Source organism: Aquarana catesbeiana, linkage group LG01, assembly GCF_042186555.1.
Source record: "Aquarana catesbeiana isolate 2022-GZ linkage group LG01, ASM4218655v1, whole genome shotgun sequence".
Lineage (NCBI taxonomy): Eukaryota > Metazoa > Chordata > Amphibia > Anura > Ranidae > Aquarana > Aquarana catesbeiana.
In genome coordinates, this window is record NC_133324.1 from 36,068,247 (window position 1) to 36,096,122 (window position 27,876).

The 27,876-nt window shown below is 41.7% G+C and overlaps 1 protein-coding gene across 1 annotated transcript in view; it reads right to left on the reverse strand.

Annotated features, from left to right (window-relative positions):
* The window catches only part of LOC141140274 (vomeronasal type-2 receptor 116-like), a 164,139-nt gene that overhangs the window by 60,774 nt on the left and 75,489 nt on the right, over positions 1-27,876 (reverse strand). Inside the window, exon 3 of the mRNA XM_073627299.1 lies at positions 17,844-18,062. Within this exon, the coding sequence (XP_073483400.1) occupies positions 17,844-18,062 (219 nt within the window). The remainder of the gene's footprint in view (positions 1-17,843; positions 18,063-27,876) is intronic.

Here is a 27,876-nt window from a genome sequence, read left to right on the forward strand (position 1 = left end):
CAGACAAGAAGACACGAATCGGGGTCACCAAACTGTTAAGTTGAACCTTGAAATAAAGGACGTCAACGCCAATAGAGCTGCATTCGTCTCATGTATGTTTACTTCAGAATATGCACTGTACATACAGTGGATCACATCTAAATCGATCGTGATACAGATTACACAGTGGTTCAGACTTTTATAGAAACTCCTAGCATTACATTCTATGGCGGGCAAAAGCCCAAAGTTACACATCACAAGTACGCATTTCACCAAGTATGTCAACACAGCTTTTGGCCAGTTTTCTGGGTCATCTTGACCTGACTATTTCTAATTAAGAATTATTTTGACAGAAAAGGAAGAATAATTATTTGGGAAAGGTTAATTTGACTTTTACACAGGGACTTTCTATGTCAACATCTTCCCATATCACATCTTTTCCGAAGTTGTGTCAGGTCATTGGCAGAACATTTAATTGTCAGCTGGTCAGCCACTTGTGTTGCAATACCAAAAGAATTCAGAAACATCTTAGAGAAAAACAAGAATAATAAGGAATATCAGAAATACAAATTCATGTTGAAGAGGAACTCTGGATACATAGAAAGATATGGTTCATATATTTCATATCTTCACAAGAGCCTAGAGAGAGGGGGTGCCCCAGAAGGACAAGAAACTGGCAGTCATGTTCCCCCAGCTGCAGCATACTGCCAAGTTTGCTCCAGTGACGAGGAGGGAGGGGATGATGAGGTCACTGACTTTACTTGGGTGCCTGAGAGAAGAGAGGAGGAGGAGGCACAACTCCAATGAGGCAGGATGTCTTCTAGGGGCAGCTTAAGGGCAGCCACCCTATTGCATCACACCACAGAGCTCCACAGGTGCAGGGTGTCACCGACTTTTAAAAGTTCCTTGGTGTGGGCCTTTTTCGACATGTGAGCAGCAGATCGCACCGTTGTTGTTTGCAACCTATGTCTGAAGTGGATCAAGTGTGGCCAGAACAGCAGCCGCTTCAGCACCACATGCTTGAGCAGACATATGACAACCTGCCATGCAGTCCATTGGCAACAGCACTTGGAACACCCAAATCAAAGAAAAAGGCAGACTTCTCCTTGCTCCTCATCTGGGATCTCCAACCCAACAATACCTCCAATCCTCTCAAAAACCTGCAATGAGAGGAATGAAGGTATAGCAATAGGTGTCCCAAGTACTTGCAGCCAATCTGATAGCAGTACACCACCATCTAATTTTAGCAGGCAAATTTCCCTACCCCAGTTGCTGAACCGGAAAAAGAAATTCGGTCCCAGCCATCCACATGCTCAGCATCTAAATGCTAGCTTGGCCAAATTTCTAGCACTGCAACTGCTGCCTTTGCAGCTGGTAGACTCTGCCCCCTTTTGTGAATTTGTGGAATGTGCTGTACCACAGTGGCACCTCACAGAAGGCCATTCCGGCTCTCTACCGGCATGTGCAAGGCATTGTTTTGGCCTTGTTGGACAGGGCGGTCAGTAGTACGGTGCATATTACCACTGATTTGTGGTCCAGCAGGCAAGGGCAAGGACGTTACCTTTCCTTCACGGCACACTGGGTAACTCTGCTGGCAGCTGAGAATGATGCAGGACAGGGTTCAGTATTGTTGGAGCTTGTTCCGCCACCACGCCTCCAAAATGCTAGTGGTGATTCTGCCACAGCTCTCTCCTCCATCCCCTCCTTTTCTTCTTCCTCTATGGCCTCTTCTGCAGATTGTCCTCTGAACCAGCGGTACTCCGTAAGCATTCAAGGGGCTACGCAAGCAGTCAGGCAAAAAGATGCCATGCGGTGCTTGAGTTGGTCTCTGCTTAGGGGACAGGAGCCACACTGGGGCAGAGATTCTGTCAGCTCTGCAGGGGCAGGCTCATAGGTGGTTAATGCCATGCCAGCTTCAGCCAGGAATGGTATCTACCTTCTCTCCGCCCTCCGACAGGGACACTTGACCCATGTTCCATGTTGTCATGGCTCGGGATACATAAACATTTTTATAATTCATAAAATACTCAGTGAGGGAGATTTCAGACCAGAGAAGCATTCCCCCCAGAGGAAATGTTGATTGAATTATGCTCACAGGTGGGAGGTGGGGGATTAGTACACATACTCTCATATACCGAGCAGGAACCTGGACAATGGTGTCTGCTTAACTCAACCCCAGCCGACAATAGTGAATTGATGGATTGAAGTCTGGATCTCAAAAGTCTTTGATCAGAGAAAGTCCATGTCAAACAAGCCCAATTGTTTCAAGAACAAGGTTGCATCCATGTATTTGACAAGGATTTGCACTAGTCTGTTATGGATAAAAGGTGATGCTGTTTAATTCCATAAATCTCTGTCAATCTCAATATATTTGGTTAGGTAAACATTTCTTATAGCCAGCAAGGTACACGATATTTGGACAGAAAAAGGCCGGAAATCGCCATATTATATTACCATGAAACATGTTAAAACACATTTCATAATAACACTAGAAATCAAATTCCGTATACGCCTTTACCATGATCACAGATGTGTGGGGGAGAATCAGGGCAGTTACCTCCCATATTTCGAACCAACCAATCACAAGATGGTAAACATGATGTTAGGGAAGTAACCAGCCAAGAATTTGCACTATACAAAAGGGTAGACGCAGATGATTTAGGGGAGGACCACAGACCCACACGCTGAAGACACTGACTAGACGAAAAAGAAACCTGCTGATAATTGACCACTTCCCATCTCTACTGGAGCTAATCAAATGTACTTGTAATTTGTTGGATATCTTCCCCTTTTAAACTGTGGTAAGATACAGACCATATGGATATTAATTAACCTTTTCCTCTCAAAATTGTAGGGATTGTATTTTACAGTCTATGTTTACATGAGGTGATTGTAGCCTTATTAGTGCAAGCTTTCAGGGTATGTCCCCTTCTTCAAGGTCCAAGCAGTACTCAGTACTGCTTGGACCTTGAAGAAGGGGACTTACCCCGAAAGCTGGTCCTGAAAAATTGTATGTTAGTGCAAATAAAAAAAGTATCACAGACAGTACTCAATTTTCTCTATCACAGTTCATATTTTAACCTTATCACGTACAGTGTGTAGGGCAGTTTTATAATTAATCATTTTCCCATATTATTTGTCTAGGCTGTGTGTTGAAGCCGTGCCTGGGTGAATTTAGGCATAGACCCGCATTACAACTAATTTGGCTAATGTGGTCCCAGGGAAATTACTTATCGCCCCATTCAATCTGGTAGCTATGTTAAATTTATATTTCCTTCAAATTGATAATATCCATCTGTTGACTCTGCGAGAAATACTTTGTATTCCTTCTGGCTGGAGAAATTCAGAGGATTGTTTTCCCGAGCGACAAGAGATATTGTGTTTTTGAACTTAAGGCACGATTACCGCAAATATTTTTTTTAACATAGTCATTTGGGCTACCCTTGGGTTATTTGTCAAATATTAAGGAAAATATTTTTACTGCCGTGTTGAATTCTTGGCAGGGTGTATGAAATATTATTCACCAGAAAATCCCAGTTCTGTATGAAATTGTATAATTATACTTGTAAATGAATAAAACAATATTTATTTATTAATTTTATTGGGAAATATTTATACATTGGTAAGAATTCCCCATAGATTAACAAACTCAGGAAATTGTTGTGATATGTTACTGATTGTCTGAACAAAGTTCACATTTTTACTGTAAGGTTGGAGGCACAGCGCAAAACACTAAGATCTTAATAATTCAAATTCCCCATATGTATTATTAAGATTCCATACCACACTCACAACAATGTTTGGCACATGTCTTGAATTTGGTGGTGCAGCGGTTCTTGAGCAGGGACCCAGGCTTACGGGATCTCCTGAAACAGGCCAGAAAAGTCTGCGGTCATTTCCGCCAGTCATACAATGCCAGTGCACGGCTGGATAACATTCAAAGGGAATGCAACCTGCCCACCAACCGCCTCATTTGTGACATGCCCACCAGGTGGAACTCAACGTTGGCAATGCTGCAGCTGCTGCACATGCAGCAGAGGGTCATCAATGAGTACCAGTGAGAGTATGGCACCAGGACAGGGTCAGGGCAGCTTGGCTTCTTTTTGTCATGTCAGTGGCTACAGATCAAAGATGCATGCAAAGTCCTGTCAACATTTGAGGAGGCCATGAGGATGGTGAGCAGCAACAATGCATGCATCAGTGACACTGTCCCTCTTGTCTTCCTGTTGGAGCACATGCTTCATGGAATAATGGACAGGGCACTTGAGGCAGAACAGCCAGAGGAAAAGAAGGACTTCCTTACCTCTCAAGGACCCCTTTATCCAGATAGTCTTCAAGGGATGGTTTTCAGTCCCCAGAAACCCAAGGAGTTGTACATGGCTAGGAGGAGGTTGTTACGGATCATGTGATACCTCTGCAAGGTTACGCTGCATAGCCTCCCTGATTCTGCAAAACCTGGGAAAGAACCCTAGGATTTGTGGTATCAAGGAGAGGGATCATTACTGGCTGGCAACTCTTCTTGATCCACGTTACAAGGGTAAGGTTGCAGAACTCATCCTGCCTTCACAGAGGGAACAGGGGATGAAAAATCTTTAGGAGGCCTTAAAGAAAGGTTTGTGCAATGCATTTCCAGACCCTGGGAGGTTACAATTTCCTGATGCTGGACAACATGTTGCTGAGGCTTCGTTCAGTCAGAAGAAGATCGGTGAAGGTGGCCGCCTGACTGATGCCTTTAAACAATTTTTCAGTCCTCAGCGCCAAGGTCTGATCGGTTCAAGCAACCATTGCCAGCGTCTGCATTACATGGTGCAGGAATATCTAGTGGCAAGAACAGACTTGGAGACCTTCCCAACAGAGCATCCACTGGGTTACTGGGTCTTGAGGATGGACCACTGGCCAGAACTTGCTCAATATGCAATTGAGCTACTGGCCTGTCTTGCATCCAGCGTTCTTTCTGAACACGCATTCAGTGCTGCTCGAGGGTTTGTAATGGATCATAGAGTGTGCCTGTCCACAGACTCTGTCTTGTATCAGCAGCTATCAAGCACCTGATGCTGATGTAACTGATTTAATTTTCTATGGATGTGGGATCCCTTGCCTATGCTGACTATCCTATTCCTCCTCAATCTTGATGATGCTAGCTTCCAACAATATTTTTGGTTTAGGGCACCACCACCCAAGGCCCAATTTTTCTGCCCCTGTTTAACAGGGGCATGTAATTACAATTTTTGATATAATATTTCAACGCAGGGCCGTTCCTGCAATCAACAAGAGTATCTGTGAGGCGTTACAGTGTTGTGTCACCACCACCACCAAGGCCCAATTTTTCTGCCCCTGTTTAACAGTGGCATGTAATTACACTATCTGATACGATATTTCAATGCAGGGCCCGTTCCTGGGCCCAACAAGAGTAACTGTGAGGGCTTACAGTATTGTGGCACCACCACCCAAGGCCCAATTGTTCTGCCCCTGTTTAACAGGGGCATGTAATTACAATTTTTCATATAATATTTCAATGCAGGGCCAATTCCTGCACCCTACAAGTGTAACTGTGAGGTCTTACAGTGTTCTGGTACCATCACCACCACCACCAAAGGCCCAATTTTTCTGCCCCTGTTTAACAGGGGCATGTAATTAAAGTTTTTGATATAATATTTTGCAGCAGGGCCTGTTCCTGCACCCAACAAGCATAACTGTGAGGGCTTACAGTGTTCTGGTACCACCACCACCACTACCAAAGGCCTAGTTTTTCTGCCCCTGTTTAACAGGGGCATGTAATAAAAATTTTTGATATAGTATTTCGTAGCAGGGCCTTCCTGCACTCACCAAGAGTAAGTGTGAGGGCTTACAGTGTTCTGATACCATCAAAGGCCCAATTTTTGTGCCCCTGTTTAACAGGGGCATGAAATTACAATTCTTGATATAATATTTCACTGTAGGGCCCATTTGTGCCAAACAAGATTAACTGTGAGGGCTTACAGTGTTCTGGTACCACCACCACCACCACCAAATTTTTCTGCCCGTGTTTAACAAGGGCATGTAATTACAACTTTTGATACAGTATTTCACCACCATCAAAGGCCCAATTTTTGTGCCCCTGTTTAACAGGGGCATGAAATTACAATTCTTGATGTAATATTTCACTGTAGGGCTCATTCCTATGCCAAACAAGATTAACTGTGAGGGCTTACAGTGTTCTGGTACCACCACCACTACCACCAAATTTTTCTGCCCGTGTTTAACAGGGGCATGTAATTACAACTTTTGATACAGTATTTTACAGCAGGGCCCGTTCCTGCGCTCACCAAGAGTAGCTGTGAGGGCTTACAGTGTTCTGGTACCACCAACACCGAAGGCCCAATTTTCTGCAGATTATATAGGGCAGGCCGTGTATCTATATTGCCGGGACCCGACAACGCATTACAGCCACCAGTAGTTTTAAATGACATTTTTTCCTTTAGAAATGTCATTGTGCTGTGGTATTGTTCTAAACATGGGGGGAATATGCTACTTTACAAGCATACTGAAGACACCCCCCGGCACGATATTTAAAGGAATATTTCATTTTTATTGTTTCACTTTAAGTATTATGAAAATCACTGCTCCCGAAAAAAAACATACGTTTTTAAAACTTTCTTTTGCATTGATTTTTGTCCCCTGGGGCATGGCCCAGGTCCCCAAAAAATTTTTATGGCAATAACTTGCATATAAGCCTTTAAAATTAGCACTTGTGATTTTTCACATTTGTGTCCCATAGACTTTACCGGTGTTCGCGTGTTCGAACAAATTTTTTGCCTGTTCGCACGTTCTGCTGCGAACCAAACCGGGGGGGGGATATGTTCGGCTCATCCTTACAGCTGAGGTCTCTTTTCAAGATTCCTGTGGATCATTGGCTAATATCCTTTCCTCAGGACATAGTGTGTCACACCAAGATATTTAGTACTATTCTATTCTTTTATTGTATGGGACATTATAAGGTATTTGTCCCTAAATATTATGGAATTACTATGTGCAAATTCTTTATTCTCCTTATCCCTATGCCAGATGTAATCACTGATACTGTCGCATGGTGGGAACCAAAGTATGATGGATCTTATATAGCTGTGGGTTCAAACAACACCTATAGTTTGGATGACTGTCAGAAAGCTAACAAGGGTCTTGTTTGTACACATAGGTCTACTGTGTTAGAACCCTATCTATTATCTAGGCCAGATGTTAACATGTGTATTTGAACTTTATATCCACAGGGTTATAATGCATTTATAGAAGTAGGCCCACAGCAGGTATTCTTGGCGACGGAAGTACGAGTAAACATCATTGAAGTGAATACTCATTTACCTTTTTCAGGCTGCATACACAATGTTTCATTTTTGTATTGGCGTGGAAATAATTATGTATTAGAAGGAGTCCCAGAACAATTCCAGATGCACTCCCAGTGGGTGATTTCTCATTGCCTATAGGCACAATTGTAGAAATACTCAGACAACAGAAGCAGTCTTTGCAATATAATTTGACAGTACATCAGGAAGTCATAAAAACTACCATTATGAGAGGTAAACTTGAAGCAGCCACTACTCAGTTATCACAGGACGTCCATCATTCATGCTACGATGCATTCGTGGGGTGGTCATCGACGGGAGGTCAGGTGGTGAATGGTGTCATTATTTTGGTTATGCTTGTCATGTACAACGGCTATTGGTTTGTACTATAAAGAGGAAAATTAACAGAATGATCAATGAGGCCGATGAAAAAGCCTGGGCAAGCTTATTTCCAAAATAATATGGAGAAAATTATCATATTCATGATAAAAGAGGGGATTGAAGGGTTAATTATATTTCTGCCATCTGTATTCTGTAAATGTCCATGTTTGTCTCAGAATTCTAATATCTGAATTTAACTTACGGTATGTATTTTTCTGCAAGACATGTTTATCTTAAAATATTAGAATGTCTATAATTGCTATATTGTTTTGGAACATATTGGAACATTTTGATATGACATATCAATGTTTGCCCATCTCACACAAAATATGATGGAATTGCACATTATATGGTAAAGAACACTTTTTTGATAGAAATTGTTATTCTATTGCTTTGTAATCAAGTTTTGAATGTATTGTAAGGCATCCTATTTTTATTCCTTATAAAACGGGCATTTGCACAGAAGAAGGTGGAACATATTTTGAGATCCACTGGTGGAAGTCAATTTGTGTTACCAAGGCCTCGTGTGGAAACTATCCAGGTGTCCGGTGGGGGCCCCATACAACTCTTATTAGTCATGGAACCCTTGGAGGTGATCTCATAAAGACATCTCAGGTTTCTGTAGAGGCTCTAGGGGGTACAAAATACATTTATTCACTGATGATGTAATTTCAATGCTAACCAACCTGGCTCCCTCCCTCCCTGGCTTCAGTACAACTGCTGTTATTTTCTTTCAATGTGATTTCATATTATAAAGTGAATGATACCGAAACCTCCATTTTAGATATGGAAGTGTCCCTCTCATGGAAAACCTCACTCAAAAAATGTTATCCTTACATATGGGCCACAGAATCTATAACCTATCTACGTGTACTATTAACCAAAAATATATCTTTCCTATAGCAGACAAATTACCCTCCTTTTTACATAGCCTACCCAGGGAGCTTGACCTCCAATCTAAGATCACACTTTCATGGTCAAGGCAGGTAGCAGTGTTCAAAATGCTCAAATTACCACAACTGCCATATATATCCAGAACACTGCCTATCCCTGTCCCAGCTTCATTCTTTAAATCTTTCCAATCCTTAACAGGTCATTTCGTATGGCAAAACAAAAAATCTCAGTGTTCCTACACTAAACTGATTAAACAGTTGGAAGAACAGGGTTTGTGGAAATTAGAGATGACTATTATGAAGCTATCATACCTTAATTTAAAGCCTGGTTCTCGCCCAATTGTTTATGCCTTTGGATAGACATAAAATCACCACAAGTCCTGGGGAAGGACTTATACTATTGATTACTTAGCTAGGCCCAACCCAAGTTTACAAGAGAATTTCATTCCCCTACTTCATTCCCCTACTATATATTCATTATTTTCTTAAAAAAGGCCCCACTAGGCCCCAAGTAAACAATCGCTCCACTTGTCAGTTTTTCAGCTCCTCATCCCTAAGCTCTCCCTACTTTCTTGGTTGGAAAAAGGTATTACTATTGTATCAGATCTCTACTCACAAAACTTACTCAAGTCATTCACTACCTTACAAACCACTTATGACTTACCTGTCTCGGAATATTATCAATATATACAACTAACTCATTGGCTGATCCTCAACAACCACTTACTTAGGCAGTGCATAACCTAGCCTGGAGATACTAAACTGACAGCACTATAGGTAAGAAGGAAATCTCACATTTTGTACTTCAGGACAAGCTCGCTTTTCACAAACTACCTCCCTTTCTTAAATGGGAAAATAATATTGGGCACACTTTCATTGGCTGGCAGCATTTAGAGCCACTATCAAGGCCACTTGTTCTACTAACCTATGGGAGCTAATGCATAAAATTAATCTCAGGTGATACATTAACCCAACTACTGAAGGGAATTCAGGTTTGTGAGTAATTTGTTCCTTTTATGGGAATGCACCAAGGTATCTACCTTCTGGACTAACGTTTCCCAACTAATATTTGAGATCACAAAATAACTTCCGAACTAGCTCTTCTGAATGTTGATATAGATGATCTCCCATGACACCCCCAAAAACTGATCACCCACATTTTGCTAGCAGCCAGGCTGGCTATAGTTTGCTACTGGCAATCACAAGCTTCCCCCTCTCGAGATAAAGTAATCACCTTGGTGCACACGGCGGAAAAAGATTGGTTTAACAGGTTTATCTGGTATGAACATATGCGTAAACTTAAAGTGTAACTGTTCCTTTTAGTCATGTTTTCTTCTTTTTTCTTTCTGTTCCGCAAATTGTGTATGACATTGGTAAACGTACTGTTGCCAAGTCCATCATGCCTTTTTGTTATAAGCACAACATGCCATCTATGTAAGACAACTCATTTTAAAACCTTGTTAACTTTGTTTAGACCAAATAAAACATTGGAGGGCCTCTGCCTAAGAGATAATTTTGGAAAAGCTGGAAGCACAATCAGTAATAAAGAACTATGTCTCTGAAATCTAATTTGCCATAAAATCAGGATCTCCTATCCCTAATGGCCAATTCCCCACTACTCAGGCCACTCTGAAAGTATGGTCAGAAATAAACTTGGCTCTAAATTAGAAGACAACAGAAAATATATACTCAGTGCTGCCTCTCTCAATCATAAATGTGCATACACTTGCATCAAATATGTGTCATATGACAACGTGTGTAACAAAGTGCCAATATAGTGCAAAAAAGTGCATTCAATAAAGTTCAAAAATTCAAAAAAATTACAAAATAAGGTGCAAACAATAAAGTTCATCAAGTGTGAGGTGCAGGGCTGGTGACACGTTGATGTAATCTTGGTGAATTCCTGTGCTCCCCTCCTGGATCCCCACTCACCAGATACAGATGAAAAATACGCCTGTGTATATCAAGATGGTGTTTTCTGTCCGGCAGATATGTAAATTGGTTGTGCCTCAGAGAATGGAATCTCCTTTCCTTCACCACTTGATTGTAGATCCTACATACTTTACTTAGTCAAAGACGATCGGAGTAGTAAAGTTTGGACAAGTGAAGAGAAGAGGGCATATAGTGTAATACTGCAAGGTTTATTAAAAGGTTTAAAATCATTACACTTACATCAGAATCTTTAAAATGTGCAAAAATTGCCGCCTTGGCATCCAAACAGCCTTCACAGATTATCCTTAGCTTATCACTTTTATCACTTTTATCTAAATTAGAAGAGTCAAACCCATAGAGTGCAACTACTGTTGAGGTGCTTAAAAAATATATACCAAATATTAATCTACAGTACATAATTGGTATGCTGGGGGTGTTTGTACATTGTCTAATAAATACACAAATGTCACTTTACCCACCTCACACCCCATTTGTGCATTGACCAAGTGAGACAAGTGTTGTGCCACGTGACACAGCAGAGAGCAGATCGTTGTACCGGGCTGCTATGAGTGGCCTTGATACCATGTGATTGCTATGACCAGTCACAGCTATTACTTGAAAAGTAGTAAACAATGGCTGTAATTCATGATGACATTAATGATGACACTAATATGATCTATGTGATTGATCACAGTGATCACATGGTATAGGATTGTCATGACTAACCAACCACAGAAATCACAATAGTAAACAATGGCATCATGAATGTATGTCAGGCAGGTATAAACTATTGCTTATATAGTGATTATCACTGTAATAAGCAATCATAGTGTAAAATAAATCCTGACCACCTCCACCCCCAGAGCAGTACAGTGTCATTATGGTGACATTGCACTACTCTGATGACACTGTGTAAAAAAAATAAAAAATAAATAAATGGTGCCTGACTCTCAGCTCCAAAAATATGTTCATGACTTATTCACTTCCCTAGCACCCCCATTGTTGGCTCTGGAGCTTACAATGGATAAAGTCCATATAGTTCCAAAACCCTCTTTCCTAACAGAGAGGTTCCCAGAAAGAATGCACTTCTATCACACCAAAGAACACTTTCTACTTACCGTACACTGAACACCCGAATTTGCAGGGTGTTCTCCAGGTTTTCACCCCAACGAACACCCTGCAATACACTGAGCACTGCACAGTGCATTCTGTGCCCAGATTGTGTAAAGCTTTTATCCTCCAAACTAAGCCACGTGGATGGTGGCGTAACACATAGAGCTGGAATCTTGCGGTGGGATTATACATGCATTACGTGAGATCTGTTGGACCTTGTTTTATGCTATGTTTTTATTCAATAAATATGAGTGCATTATATGAAGCTGGGGTGGCGAGGTTTGTTCTTGTCTTTTTATGTCATCTTGGAGCTGCTGGTGACCAGTGAGGAGCCACTTTTAAAGGGGAATCATACTGTTTTCAGAGCATACTTGACCCTTCTAGGGTCTAAGAATAAGGTGAGCTTGCACAGCACTCGGTGAAGGGAACACAAGTCATGGAGTGGAGTTATTTGCGAAGCATGGCTTCACAGAGATTTTTGCACCATTTTAAGAAGAATTCTCTTTTTTTTCATTATATATGGACTTTTTTTTATTTTTTTTTGCACAATTTTATTGCTTGGGGCTTTATATATTGGCACTTGCACTTTATTATGAATTGTGTGTCTTTTATAGTTATTTATGGATATATGCATTTAGGAGTCTCATTTAGCCACGCTCTAACATAGATATTTTGTATATTTGCTGTGGATGTGGGAACACATAGGTGATAGCAGCAGCTATTTTTAGTTATTTATTTTCACTTACCACTAGGTGGCAGCAAACAACTATTTGATTGTTTTTTATTGAATCCCTTACACAGTTTAACATTAAAAATGCTTCTCATCGAACTTTATTGAGTGGGCACATGTCTTCTTAAGCAACCTGAGACTAAATATATTCTGCCAATGATAGAATCACAATTTAGATATTTGTAAATTGAGATCATATCTCCTTGAGGTTTACAATGCAATAGCAATACATTAAATAACATACATTGTATTAATCTCAAGATAATGTCAAATTTAAAGCAGGAAAACAGTTATCTAACTGTCATATGAACATAACAGCAGATGACCGTAGGCTAATGTCATGAAAGAACAGTGAGCATTTATTGTCAGATCCTAGGCACCTAACTCTGGGTTGTGCCATCTATGCGTAGGCCTATTGCAGACCTGATGTAACAGAGGTAGCCGTATTCAAGAGGCAGTGACAATGCAACTTGATGAGGAATGCTGTTGGTATATCACCCCTGGAAGGGGAAGAGCAAAAACTGAATGATGCCAAGGGCTCAAAATATGTGTGGCATCATACTGCTGAACTTAGACAATGGTAAATGGGATCCTCCTAATAGTGGACAGATCCAAGAGTTGAGCCAGCCCCTTGTGGGATTCAAATTGGCCCATGCAGGAAAACACATGGAGATGAGGAGCAGGAAGAAAGAAGAGAAATGAGAGGATGATAAGAAACGAAAAATAAAAAAAAGGGGGTGAGGGGGTAGTGAGGATCAGGTTGGGCGTTGATAGGGAAGGAGCATCTCTGGCCTCGTCCAGTCAGTGTAGGGGGTAAGTGAACCAGGTAAGTCATACCAGGGGAGGAGAGAGTTGTTTGTGAAACAGAAATGTCCGGACATATGTGTATTCAGGGAGGGCCACCCATTATATGAAGATAGTTGTCAGTTGTTTGAAAGTGGAGCCAGCATGAGTTGTTCCATGTCTGCTATCTTGCTCAGGTGAGTGAACCAATCTGATATTGAGGGAGTATGGGATGAACCCCAATGCACAGGTATACACATTATAGCAGTGTTTACCACGTGCATTGCAAGTGATTTAAAGTATGTTTTGAAGAGAGTGAGGTGTGATGGACAAAGTACTTTAGTGGCAGAAGGTCTGGAGTGAATGTCATCACCCGAGCTATCGTGAACTGCTCTGTGGACCAAAAGGGTTGGAGTAGTGGGCATTCCCACCATACATGGAAGATTGTGCCAACGGCTCAATGGCAGCGCCAGCAGAAGTCGGGTATGGTTGAGTTAAATTTGTACAGCAAGGCAGGCATCCACTACCATCTCGTTTTCCTGAATCAAAACATTAAGGGATGCTTTATGTACAGACTTTCAAAGTGGGTAAGAGTCCACGACAATGTAGCTGAATGGTAGAGGGAGTGAAGAAATTGACGTTGGAGGTAGGTCCATGGGGTCCAGTGGACCTCAGGCTATTGGGTGACAATTTGTTCATATTTGAGAAGTTTTCCTAGGTGGAAGAAGTGGTGTGCACATAAAACAGAGTCATGCTCCGCACCTGCCAGAAATGTGTTGGCCATCACAGCAGCAAGTCTGGATTCGTGCAGACAGACATCAGGAGTCTGGAGGTCGAGGACACAGTTTAATACAGACTTCTCGGAAGCATGTCAACGTCGGCCCAATAAGCAGGTGGTCTTGCAGGGGGTTGGGGTTATGACGTCTCGTGAGCCAAGGAGTGGTGCTTAGAGGTGCATCAAAGAATGAGGCTTCTAAGCACACCCAGTTTTTCGCATGGGAGATGAGTCACGCCCAATAGGTGACATGCCCAATAGTAGTTACGTAGATCTGCTTGAATGACAATGGTACTGCAGAAAGGTAGTAAACAGCCTTTTATAAGAATGCAGGAATGTTTGGGTTAGTTGGATCAGGGCTGTCTGAATGGCATACAGTAGTCATGAAAGCACATTCATTTTGAGAATGACTGCTCCTCCAAACCAGGAGAAGAGGGGTTTATAGGCATGCAAGCAGTTGGATACCAAGGTAGCAGATGCCTTCCGACTGCCATGTGAAGAGGAAGTGAACCTGGGATGCTTGTAAAGTAATGTGGAAAGCATAAAATTTACAAAAATTGATTTTTAAGTTTGAGATATACTGGAAGAGATTACATTTTTTCAGAAGATAAAGGAATGTTATGTGCTGCTCCAAGAGAAAAAGCATAATGTCATTGGCAATGCCCTCTAGTTTGTAATGCCATCCTGCTATTGTCTTGCCATGAATTGTCATTCGCACAAAGGTGGCGTAAGAAAGGTTCCAGAATAATTATGAAAAGAAATTGGGACAGAGAGAGTTACACCTTGTCATGTACCTTTGAGGATGGAGAAGGCATTCAACAGATGGCTGTTGACCCAAACTTTCACAGTAGGGTCAGCATAGAGGGACATAATGAAGTGAATCAGACAATTCGCTAGGCCAATCATCTACAGAACTGCCACTAGATAGTCCTAGGCCAACCTGTCGAACACCTTCTCCAAGTCAAGCGACAGAAAGAAGCCTTGTTTTTTTAGACTCATAAGCCAGTGATGGATGTTCAGAGCTTTGGATGTGTAGACCCACCATTTGGTCCCCACAGGGCCCTAACTTGAGGTAAGCTGAAGCTGGGACTCCCAGCCACACTCTTTATATCCAAGCCAGGCATTTTTATACACACAAAGGACTGTATTAATTTGCTGTGCATAGTTTTTGCAATGTGGTCTCTTGATGGCTACCCAGGATCAGCTTTAGCTTTGCTTGGATTGCTCTGTGCTCTGAGTGATTTAAACCACCTATTTATTTTTGAGTCACAACTCCAGTCCTGTATCATCACTTTTTTTTCTTTTTACAGTAGATCTGTTTTCATTCATAATTTGACTGATACCCTGCAGTGTGAATTGGGGGGGGGATCCCATTGTGGACCACTTGGGGCCCTGAGTCTGGGGGTGCTCTGCAACATTTGTGGCAAAAGCAAACTCTGCTTTTAACCATTTACAGCAGTGTTATGTGCTTCTGTCCATCTTGGATGGTATGTATTCTCTGAACTAGTTTGCAGTGGAGTTCATTCCGTTATGATGTAATTTCTCTATTATGATTATTGTTATGTTTTGTCAGCCGTTTACCTTTTAATGTATTTGTTTTTATCACCTATATTGATGATTTTTATACCTTTTTACATTGATGTAATAAAACTATATGTTTTATATAAATTCAGAAGCTATTTTTGGTGAATTGCCCTTAAAGTCCCATTAAGTACTATGGGAATATTAACCTCTTTTCCATGTATCTATGGGGATGTTGACAACATAGATATGACTTTCTCTGGTGGATCTTCTATACTATATATATAGGGTAGCAAATACCCAATCCCCGCAATAATTCCACCACAGAGAAATCCATAACATTCAACCTTTATATGTACAATAAGTAAGCAAATATTGTTTTTGAAAACACGCTGTACTGTTCTACTGTTGATACGTATACCCTTGGCTTTTCAACTATGTTTTAATGGAAGGAATGGGAGGCATCAATGAAAGCATATTATAATGAATATGGTAAAAAGGAGTCCCAGGAATCTGAACTCTCCTCCCTATTTTTTCAAATGAAGAGTGCAGTTGAGAAGAAAGTTGTATTTTTTTTTGCATGCTGAAAGCTTTGAACAATGTATTAGGAAAGAGATAACCCCCTTTGGGCTAAGTATACACAATTTTCCCCATATTAGAAGAGGTTGATGGGAGGATAATATACAGCAATGTACAAAAATTGAAATGAAACTCCTTATTGAACAATACCGTAAATGCTTTGTTGCACTGGATCGGTCTATTGATCAACTTTATACTAAGCTAGAACATTTCAAATGCTCCCCGCAATTTAAAGAATATGAGGAGGGGATTAAACTCCATTTTGACCAAGTGATGAGCGACACCTTGGTCATGAAGGAGCCTACGTTTTGGAAGGATAAAATAGCCTTTCAGGAGAGAAATGCCTATACTGTAGATGGCACCATAGAAAATGTCAATCTAACCACAGACCTAAAGGGTCAATGGGAACTAAAACTAATAGAGGGTCTAACTCTCTTAATTCTTCTATTTCTTCCTCTTCACAGAATCCACAAAAATGCAGGAATCCGCAAATAACAAAATGTCTTTCACCAGGTGATGGATCAGCTAACCACAAAAAAAATCTATGAAACCTATTTTTCCTTTGCACACTATCACTCCTCCCTCCTTGGGATCCTTTGGTACCAAGGGTACAGGTAAACCACATGGTAATATTAGCTGTCACCTATATGGGCATTCGGGGGATGGTCGATCTACTTTAGTAAACGCTGCCTCACTTCCCGTTGAAGGGGCTTCCCTCACTACAACACTTCCTGATACAGATTTTTTAGATCCTGCTCACAATACTCAACGAAACATTGAAAATCGAGAAATAATGGACACCATTCCTGAGATGATGAATGAACTTAACATTATCAATCTCTCTGACTACAAAACTCTCCCCAGAGGAAGTCCAAGTACTTTCAAAAGGTTCAAGTTTCTGCCCAGACTCTGACACGGACAAATTTGAAATCATACAAGACCTACACCTAGCTGCAAGGAAACTCATACTTAAAAGTATGTATACTAAAAACACACAACAAGACCAAACTAGGGCACACCAAGATGGGGCTTTAGACAATCTATTAGCACTCTTGGAGGAACAACATTCTGCCTAACTGATTGATCTGGTATGATATTGAATCACTCCTACAAGAACACTTGGACAGCGAGGTAGATAGTACACGTATCACATCTATATTAAAGAAAAAAAATTAGATACAAACATCAATCCCAACTTAAGTGCAGTTTTATCCCTGATCACTAAGGAGAATAAGAAGCTGAAAACCAACATCTCGTCAGGGAATCTCACGACCCAAGAAAAACAAGCCCTTAATAAATTGATTAATTGGCACTCATTGACTATTAAACCTTCTGATAAAGGGAAAAATATTGTGATCATGACAAATATTTAATATAAGTCAATATGTATGAAAATTCTCCAAAACAAGGACTGGTACAGACCTATCCACAAGTCCATGATTTTGTTTTTATCACCTATATCAATGGTTTTATACCTTTTTACATGGATGTAAAAAATGATATGTTTTATATAAATTCAGAGAAATTTTTTGTGAGTTGCCCTTAAAGTCCAATCAAGTACTTGGGGGATACTAACCTCTTTTTCATTTATCTATGGGGATGTTGACAACACAGATAAGGCTTTCTCGGGTGGATCTCCTATACTATATATACAGTACAAACTGCAACATTATAGAAAATGACTCCATGAATAGAAAATTACTCCATGAGTTACCCCTTTCACTTACAGGTATATTTGCAAGTATATCATAATCTGAAACTAAACAATCCCTATAAATTCTAATTTTAAATCTCCTCAGCAAACAATACAAAAAGAAAACAATCAAGTAATGTCTTACTTTGCCTTTTTTCCAGAAGATGGGATTACTCAGATTGGTAAGTATTTCAGGCACAAAGTCTGGTCTTATAGCGGCAATTTCTTTATAGTTAAAATATGTACTGTTAACATAAACCCAGCTTTCTAAAATAAGATCGGTTGGAACTTCTCTTCTCTCATTGAAGTAGATCTTGACACCGGATGGTTCCATGTAATTAACATTTCTCACATATTTGTGCAGCTTTTCATGGAAGACAGAAATACAAAGTTTACCATATCACCATAACACCAATTTAAAGGATAAGTTAACCTTTTTTTTAAGTTTAAGATATTACAGATGCACCGGCCCACGCTTCCCCTGACCCCCCATTTTGACAGCTAACGGGGGATCCTCTCTCCCTGCTAGCTTCACTATTTAAAAAAAAGCAGCTGCGCAGGGCTCGGCCTGCCCAGACCTGTCATTCAATCACAGTATTTGTAAATGGGAAGACTATAAGTACCGACAGCCTTAGTAGCTGTCGGTACTTTCCGGGCTCCTAGGAAAGAAAAAATAAATAAATGCATATTTTTTTACCTGCAAAAACATGTGCATTTTATTTTATTTTTTTTTTACTTTTCACTGAACAAATTCAAATTTGTCAAATCTACTAGTGGGATAAAAACTGAGATATTAACTGCTGTAAAGGAGTATGGGGAGAGGTTGACCTCTGTAATCACCTCAATACTAGACATTTTCACCCCCTTCCATCCCAGGCCAATTTTCAGCTTTCAGCACTCTCACATTTTGAATGAAAATTACTCAGTCATGCAGCACTGTACCCAAATTACATTTTTATCACTTTTTTCAAACAAATAGAGTTTTCTTTTTGGTGGTATTTATGGTAATCACTACTGGGTATTTTTATTTTTTTGCACTATAAATGAAAAAAAAATCATATATTTTGACCAACATATTTACTGCTACATTTCTTTGGTAAAAATAACCCAAACCAGTGCATATTATTTGGTCTGTGTGAAGGTTATAGAGTCTACCAGCTATGATACCTATCATTGAAAATTAATCAATCCTGATGTACTGACTGCGTATCTCATTTCTTGAGGCCCTAAGATGCCAGGACAATGCAAATACGCCCCAAACCTTAAGAGGCATTGAGAGTTTTTTGAAGTTGTAATTTTGTAATTTTTTCACACAATTCTTTTGAAAAGGAAGAAAGTAAATAAAAAGTGTTTTTTTTTTTTTTTCTCAAAAATGTCATATTAACAAGTTATTTCTTAAACACGGCATAGGCAGTAAATCACTACACCATATCAGATGAGTGAGCCCATGTGCATTTGATGCACCGGTCTCACTCATCTGATATGGTGTAATGATTTACTCCTTCACTGGTCGGCCTATGTCACATCCCGATGGCTTTCCTGTAGCGCCAGAGGGGGCGGACCGGGTGGCCCCGCCCCCTCTGATGCTACGGGGGAATCCATAGGGATGTTCCCGTGCGTCAGAGGGGGCGGGGTCACCCGGTGACGACACAGTGTGGCCCCGCCCACAGTTTTAAAAGAGCTGTCACCTGCGAGGGTGCGTCATATGGCATGTGCCTCCCATGGAGGCAGATCTTCTTTATTTTTTTTCGATCAGTCGGCGGAGGTGAATGGACTACGTGGGACAGTTTTATTTTTTTTATTTGTTAATAAAGGACTTCTCCCACGGTGTGTTGTTTTTTTTTTTACCATTTTCACACTTTTTTTGTGAAATGGTACAATGTACCCGTTACCATTTCAAACAGGTGGGGCAAGGATCTGGGGGTCCCCTTGTTAAAGGGGGCTTCCAGATGCTGATAAGCCCCACACCCACAGATCCCCATAACCATGGCCTGGTATGGTTCAGGAGGGGGGCGCTATCTCGTCCCCCCCTCTTTTCCTGTGGCCTGCCAGATTGCGTGCTCAGATAAGGGTCTGGTATGGATTTTTAGAGGGAACCCACGCCATTTTTTTTTTAAATTTTGGCGTGGGGTTTCCCTTAAAATCCATACCAGACCCTTCAGGTCTGGTATGGAATTTGAGGGGGACCCCCATGCCATTTTTTTTTATTTTGGCGCAGGGTTCCCCTTAATATCCATACCAGACCTGAAGGGTCTGGTATGGAATTTGGGGGGACCTCCGCACATTATTTTTTTTTTATTTTAGTTCGGGGTTCCCCTGTGGGGGAATCCCATGCCCTTTTTATCTATGAACTCTTATGTGTATTGCCGGACCGACAATTCATTATAGCCGTGAGTAGTTTTAAATGACTTTTTTTTTCTTTAGAAATGTCATTTTGCTGTCAGACTGTTCTAAACACAGGAATCATGCACCACTTTACAGGCATACTATAGACACCCCCCAGGTACTAAATTTAAAGGAATATTACACTTTTATTGTTTCACTTTAAGCATTATTAACATCACTGCTACTGAAAAAACGGCCATTTTTAAAACTTTTTTTCACATTGATACATATCCCCTGGGGCAGGACTCAGGTCCCCAAATGCTTTTTAAGACAATACCATGCATATAAGCCTTTAACCACTTCAGACCCGGAAGGATTTACCCCCTTCCTGACCAGAGGACTTTTTACAATCTGGCACTGCGTCGCTTTAACTGCTAATTGCACGGTCATGGAATGCTGTACCCAAACAAAATTTGCGTCCTTTTCTTCCACAAATAGAGCTAAAGTTATAGCGTTTACAAACTAGGGTACATTTTCTGGAATTTACACAGCTTTTAGTTTATGACTGCCTATCTCATTTCTTGAGGTGCTAAAATGGCAGGGCAGTACAACCCCCCCAGATGACCCCATTTTTGAAAGTAGACACCCCAGGAAAATTGCTGAGAGGCATGTTAAGCCCATTCATTTTTTTTTGTCCCAAGTGATTGAATAATGACAAAAAAAAAAAAAAATTACAAAAAGTTGTCACTAAATGATATATTGCTCACACAGGTCATGGGCATATGTGGAATTGCACCCCAAAATACATTCAGCTGCTTCTCCTGAGTACAGGGATACCACATGTGTGGGACTTTTTGAGAGCCTAGCCGCGTACGGGGCCCCGAAAACCAAGCACCGCCTTCAGGATTTCGAAGGGCTTAAATTTTTGATTTCACTCCTCACTACCTATCACAGTTTTGAAGGCCATACAATGCCAAGATGGCACAAACCCCCCCCCCCCAAATGACCCCATTTTGGAAAGTAAACACCCCAAGCTGTTTGCTGAGAGGCATGTTGAGTCCATGGAATATTTTATATTTTGACATAAGTTGAGGGAAAATGACAAACTTTTTTTTTTCTTTTCTTGCACAAAATTGTCTCTAAATGATATATTGCTCAAACATGCCATGAGCATATGTGGAATTACACCCAAAAATACATTCTGTTTCTTCTCCTGAGTACGGGGATACCACATGTGTGAGACTTTTTGGGAGCCTAGCCGCGCACGGGACCCCGAAAACCAACCATCGTCTTCAGGATTTCTAAGGGCGTAAATTTTTGATTTCACTCCTCACTACCTATCACAGTTTTGAAGGCCATAAAATGCCAAGATGGCACAAAACCCCCCTAATTGACCCCATTTTGGAAAGTAGACACCCCAAGATATTTGCTGAGAGGCATTTTGGGTCCATGGAATATTTTATATTTTGCCACAAGTTGCGGGAAAGTGACAAACTGTGATAGGCAGTGAAGAGTGAAATCAAAAGTTTACACCCTTAGAAAGCCTGAAGGCGGTGCTTGGTTTTCGGGGTCCCGTACGCAGCTAGGCTCCCAAAAAGTCTCACACATGTGGTATCCCCGAACTCAGGATAAGCAACAGAATGTATTTTGGGGTGTAATTTCACATATTCCCATGGCATGTTTGAGCAATATATCATTTAGTGACAACTTTGTGCAAAAAAAAAAAAAAAATGTTGTCTTTTTCCCGCAACTTGTGTCACATAATAAATATTCCATGGACTCGACATGCCTCTCAGCAAATAGCTTGGGGTGTCTACTTTCCAAAATGGGGTAATTTGGGGGGGTTTTGAACTGTCCTGGCATTTTATGCACAACATTAAAAGCTTATGTCACACATCACCCACTCTTCTAACCACTTGAAGACAAAGCCCTTTCTGACACTTTTTGTTTACATGAAAAAATAATTTTTTTTTGCAAGAAAATTACTTTGAACCCCCAAACATTATATATATATTTTTAAAGCAAAGGCCCTACAGATTAAAATGGTGGGTGTTTCATTTTTTTTTTTCACACAGTATTTGCGCAGCGATTTTTCAAACGCATTTTTTTGGGAAAAACCACACTTTTTAAAATTTTAATGCACTAAAACACATTATATTTCCCAAATGTTTGATGAAATAAAAAAAGATGATCTTAGGCTGAGTACATGGATACCAAACACGACATGCTTTAAAATTGCGCACAAACGTGCAGTGGCGACAAACTAAATACATTTTTAAAAGTCTTTAAAAGCCTTTACAGGTTACCACTTTAGATTTACAGAGGAGGTCTACTGCTAAAATTACTACCCTTGATCTGACCTTCGCGGTGATACCTCACATGCATGGTGCAATTGCTGTTTACATTTGACGCCAGACTGATGCTTGCATTCGCCTTTGCACGAGAGCGGGGGGGACAGGGGTGCTTTTTTTTTTTTTTTCTTATTTTTTTTGCTTTTTTATCTTATATTTAAACTGTTCCTTTCATTTTTTTTTTTAGCATTTTTATTGTTATCTCAGGGAATGTAAATATCCCCTAAGGTAGCAATAGGTAGTGACAGGTACTCTTTTTTGAAAAAATTGGGGTCTATTAGACTCTAGATCTCTCCTCTGCCCTCAAAGCATCTGACCACACCAAGATCGGTGTGATAAAATGCTTTTCCAATTTCCCAATGGCGCTGTTTACATCCGGCAAAATCTAAGTCATAAAATGCTCATAGCTTCTGGTTTCTTAGGCCATAGAGATGATTAGAGCCATTCTGGTCTCTGATCATCTCTATGGTCAGCTGGCCGAATCAACGGCTGCATTCTCAGGTTCCCTGTTGGGACAGGAGAGCCAGAGAAAAACATGGAAGACGGTGGGAGGGGGGGGCATTCCCTCCTACTGCTTGTAAAAGCAATCTAGAGGCTAATTAGCTGCTAGGATTGCTTTTAAATGAAAGCCGACCACTGGCTGAAAAGAATGATACCAAGATGGTACCAAAACCTGAAGGCATCATTCTGGTATAACCACTTAAAGTCCAGCAACATACCAGTACCTTGCTAGTCCTTGTTGGGCATATATTGTAAACTTTTTTTTCATGCAGCCTGTGGGCTGCATGAAAAAAAGAGATTGATCGGTGGCTATGCCCACCATTAGAATACCTCCCTTCATCCACCCACTTCTAATGATGGGCCGTTTATATATGCCGAAGCATGGGGGCATCCTCCTGCAAAAGGTAGGAGCAAATCGCTCCTCCGCCCACTGCTGCCCCAACGCTTCGGTATATATGCTGAAGTATGTAACTGTGGTGGTGAAATCACCTCCGACAGTGCTGGAGTCACGGCTTTATATATCGTGGGAGCAAACACTGTTGCTGTCAAGATAAATAAATCCGCGCTGCAACTGAATGGCGTACCTGCTAAGCAAATGATGGTTAACAATAAAACAAAATAACATTACAGTATAACAGTAAGACTTACCATACCTGCAAAGCAAATACAAAACAAACATAGTAAAAAATAAAACATTTAACGCAACCTGTGCCTAAAATATATATATGCCGAAGCATGGGGGCATCCTCCCGCAAAAGGCAGGAGCAAATCGGTCCTCCACCCACTGCTGCCCCCACGCTTCGGCATATATGCTGAAGTATGTAACTGTGGTGGTGAAATCACCTCTGACAGCGCTGGAGTCATGGCTTTATATATCGTGGGAGCAAACGCTGTTGCTGTTAAGATAAATAAATCCACACTGCAGCTGAATGGCGTACCTGAAAACAAAAAAATGGTTAAAACACAGTAAACTATAAAAAAATTACATACCTGAAAAGCAAAAATGATAAAACATAATAACAATAAAACATTGCAGAATAGAATACAGTAAAAAAGAACAGAACAATAGAGAGAGAATAGAGAGAGAGAGAACAATAAAACAACAACTATTTTTGTTTTATATTTTTTTGTGTATTTATTTTTTTTTTACATTTTTTTTTATAACTGTAACTTTTAAAACTGTAATGGTTCCAGGTTTGGGTCTCCCAAAATGCGATGGCATCTTGGGAGACCCTGTGAAAGTGTGATCTAGTCTGTGCAATGCTGTACCCTATGCTAAAACTCAACTAGTGTATGGTAGCGCTCAAAACATTCACCAATGCAAAGACCAGGATTGCCAGGACAGGAGGGAAAATAATACCGGGTGTCACGCCTATATCTGCGCTTTCTGCAGACGCGACATTTTCTTTGGGGGGCTCGTTGGGTAGGGGTACTCGGGAGGACATAAGGAAAATGCCTCCCATGCAGCCGGCTTACTGCATCTGGTTGGGGAAGGTGAGGCGGAGCACCATCTGGATACAGAAGGGCTCTAACGATCTCTTCCTGGAATTTAAGGAAGGATCCAGTCTGTCCTGAAGCTCTGTATAACACATGAGCGTTCAGCAAAGCCAATTGAAATAAGTATACAGACACTTTTTTGTACCAGCTTCTGGCCTTACGGGCAACTAGGTACGGCGCCAACAACTGGTCGTTGAGGTCCACCCCTCCCATATTTTGGTTATATTCATGGACACAGAGGGGTTTCTCCACAAAAACCAGTTGCCGTAGTAATTTGGACCGTCGTGTCTGCATGAAGGGAGGTAAGAACGAAAACATTCTTATTGTCCCTCCACTTCATAGCGAGCAAATTATTACACCGCAAGCAGGCTCTCTCCCCCCGCCTAAGACAGGAATCTACAAGCCGCTGGGGAAAGCCCCGGCGATTAGATTAGGTGACTAAAAAGTGGCACGCTCGTGTAATAATTGTCCACATATAAATGGTACCCCTTTCCGAATAAGGGTGACACCAAATCCCACACTATCTTGCCAGCGCTTCCTATGTAGTCAGGGCAGTTTGTCGGCTCTACGTGACTATCTTTGCTCTCGTAAACCATAAAACTACATGTATAGCCTGTGGCCCTGTCACAGAGCTTATACATCTTGACCCCGTATCTGGCACACTTGCTGGGAAGGTACTGTTTGAATGACAAGTGGCCAGAAAATTTAATCAGGGACTCATCAACGCAGACAACTTGATGGGGAGTAAACAAGTCTGCAAAACGCTGGTTGAAGTGTTTTACGAGGGGCCGAATTTTGTAGAGCCAATCGTATTCAGGGTCTCCACGAGGACGACAGAGTTCATATCATTGAAGTGCATGAACCGCAAAATCTGCTCGTATCGTGCCCTGGCCATGGAGGCAGAGAACAAGGGCATATGGTGAATTGGGTCAGTGGACAAATATGACCGCAACTCACTCTTTTTAGTTATGCCCATGTTGAGGGAAAGGCCCAGAAAGATCTTAAATTCGGAGATCGTAATTGGTCTCCAATCTCTGGCAAGGGAGGACTGGGGAATAGTGGCGATGTGTTGACCAGCGTATAAATTGCTTTGGTCCACAATAGATCTATAGAGATCTTCGGTGAAAAACAGTGAATAAAAATCAAGTGGCATAAAATCAACTATTTCCACCTGAATTCCAGGTTGGCCAGTGAAAGGGGGAAGTACGGGTGCTGCAGAAGTGGTGAGTTCCCAATTAGGGTTGGTGAATGCAGCAGGAAGGACACTATGGGCACGACGGGCCTGTGTTCATCTTCTTGGTGGCAGCGGGACACTACTTGTTCTTGCCACCTCGCCAGCTTGAACTGCACTTATGGGACTCACCACGTCACCACGTGATACTGCAGTGCTGGATGTATGACCAGGGTGTACTAGGCAGCTGGTGCTTGCCAGTTCACCAGAAGGAATAGCGGCGCTAGTACTGCTCTGCTCCATACGAGGAACCTGCGGATCTTGCACTTCAAGGACAGAAGAAGAAGTTCGGGGTCTGGTACGCCTGACCTTGGCAGGGACCACAACTCTGTCGTCAGAGCTATCTGTCATGGAGCCGCTGTCGTCTACAGGATCGTATTCTGAGCCTGAATCTGACAGATGAGTGACTTCCTCTTCACTATCTGTCATGCTCAGAAACGTGTAGGCCTCTTCACTAGTGTACTTTTGATTTGCCATTTTGGGCTCTAAATTTAGGGGTACACTAGTGAGACTCACAGGCAAAAAAGCTCCTGACTGTCAGCGACTGTATCAAAACGCTACCAAAAAACTATTAGCGCCGGCAGGGATCAGGCCTGAATCTGCGAACGCTGCAGTTATGTGTGCTTAGTGTTTTGTAAGTGTCAGTGATCGATCGATACTGCACTTGGGTGGGCTGGGCTGGGCCGAGGGGCAAAACGCAGGTGCTAGCAGGTATCTGGGCTGATCCCGCTAACACTGCGTTTTTGGGGACCCTAAACTGCTGGGGATGCTAGTATAAATCTGATCAGATCAGATATTGATCCGTTCAGATACTATAGCACTGAGGGAGGTGTATGCTGCGTGTGTGGGTTTTAGCGGTACTGGCGCTAATCTGATGCTGCCTGGGGCGACGCAGACCTTATCTGACCCTAAAAATGTAACTTATATCACCGCCGGGCGATCAGAGGGTTAAACCTTTATTAGGTAATAAACGGCGGGTGCCCTAAAACTATAATAAACAAACTAACTAACCAGTGTCACCCGTAACAATTATATGGTGAATACTGGTGAAAGGGTTAACTAGGGGGCAATCAGGGGGTTATTAGGTAGTATATAGGGGTCCCTGTCGCTATAAAACACTGACGGCGAACCTATATACTTACCTCCCTAACTAGCGTCACCTGTGTCACTAATACAGCGATCAGAAAAATGATCGCTTAGTGGCACTGGCGATGGGGGGTGATCACGGGGTTAAAACTTTATTAGGGGGTGTTAGGGGTGTACCCTAGACCTAAAGGGGGCTAACCCTAACTGCCCTACCACTTATAACTGTCACAAACTGACACCAATGCAATAATCAGAAAAAAAAACTGCTTTTGGTGTCAGTGTGACAGGGGGTACAGGGGGGTGATCAGGGGGTAACTGGGGGGTGATGGTGGGGTGAAAAGTGCGCCTGCGTGTACTACTGGAAGTGTAGTGTTGCGCAAACTTACTTGGATGTCTTCTCTCTTCGGCGCCGGAACAAAAAGACCGGCTCGAGGAGAGATTGTTTACATTACAGAAGCCGAGGAAGCCTGTCATTCGCCAGGAGCGATCGCGAGGGAGGAGCCACAAATGAGTGGCCTCCCCCTCACCTTTAATCGCCCCTGACCTGAATCCGACCGCCGCAGGCACCGCAGGACCCCCCACCCATGGGAAGGTAAGGACGTACCTGTAAGTCCTTTTGACTGCCTGTGTCATTCTGCCGACGTACATCGTCATGCGGCGGTCGACAAGTGGTTAAAATTAGCACTTTTGATTTTTCATGTTTGTGTCCCATAGACTTTAACAGTGTTCATGTGTTCTACCAAATTTTTTGCCTGTTTGCATGTTCTGCTGCTAACCGAATCGAAGGGTGTTCAGCTCATCCCTAGTCACAAGGAATGTAAACATCCCTTGTAACAACAATAGGCATTGACAGGTACGCTTTATGGAGAGGTCTGGGCTCTATTAGACCCCAGGTGTCTCTTCTGCCCTGTCAATACAGAAGGCATGGATACTGTGTTCCTGATTATATAAATCTTTCCACCTACTCTTCTAATTTACAGGAAAAAAAAGAGACCCCCCCCCCGAGTGAAATACATAAGGTATGTGATCATATCATAATCAGGTGAGAAAACAGGAAGCAAACAGAGAAAAAAAAATTCACAGCAATTAATGCAACATAAAAACATAACCAACACTAAATTTGCACAACATATTATTCAATATATAATTAAGAAGGAGGCTTTGCAGCGCCCTATTAAATGTGTCAA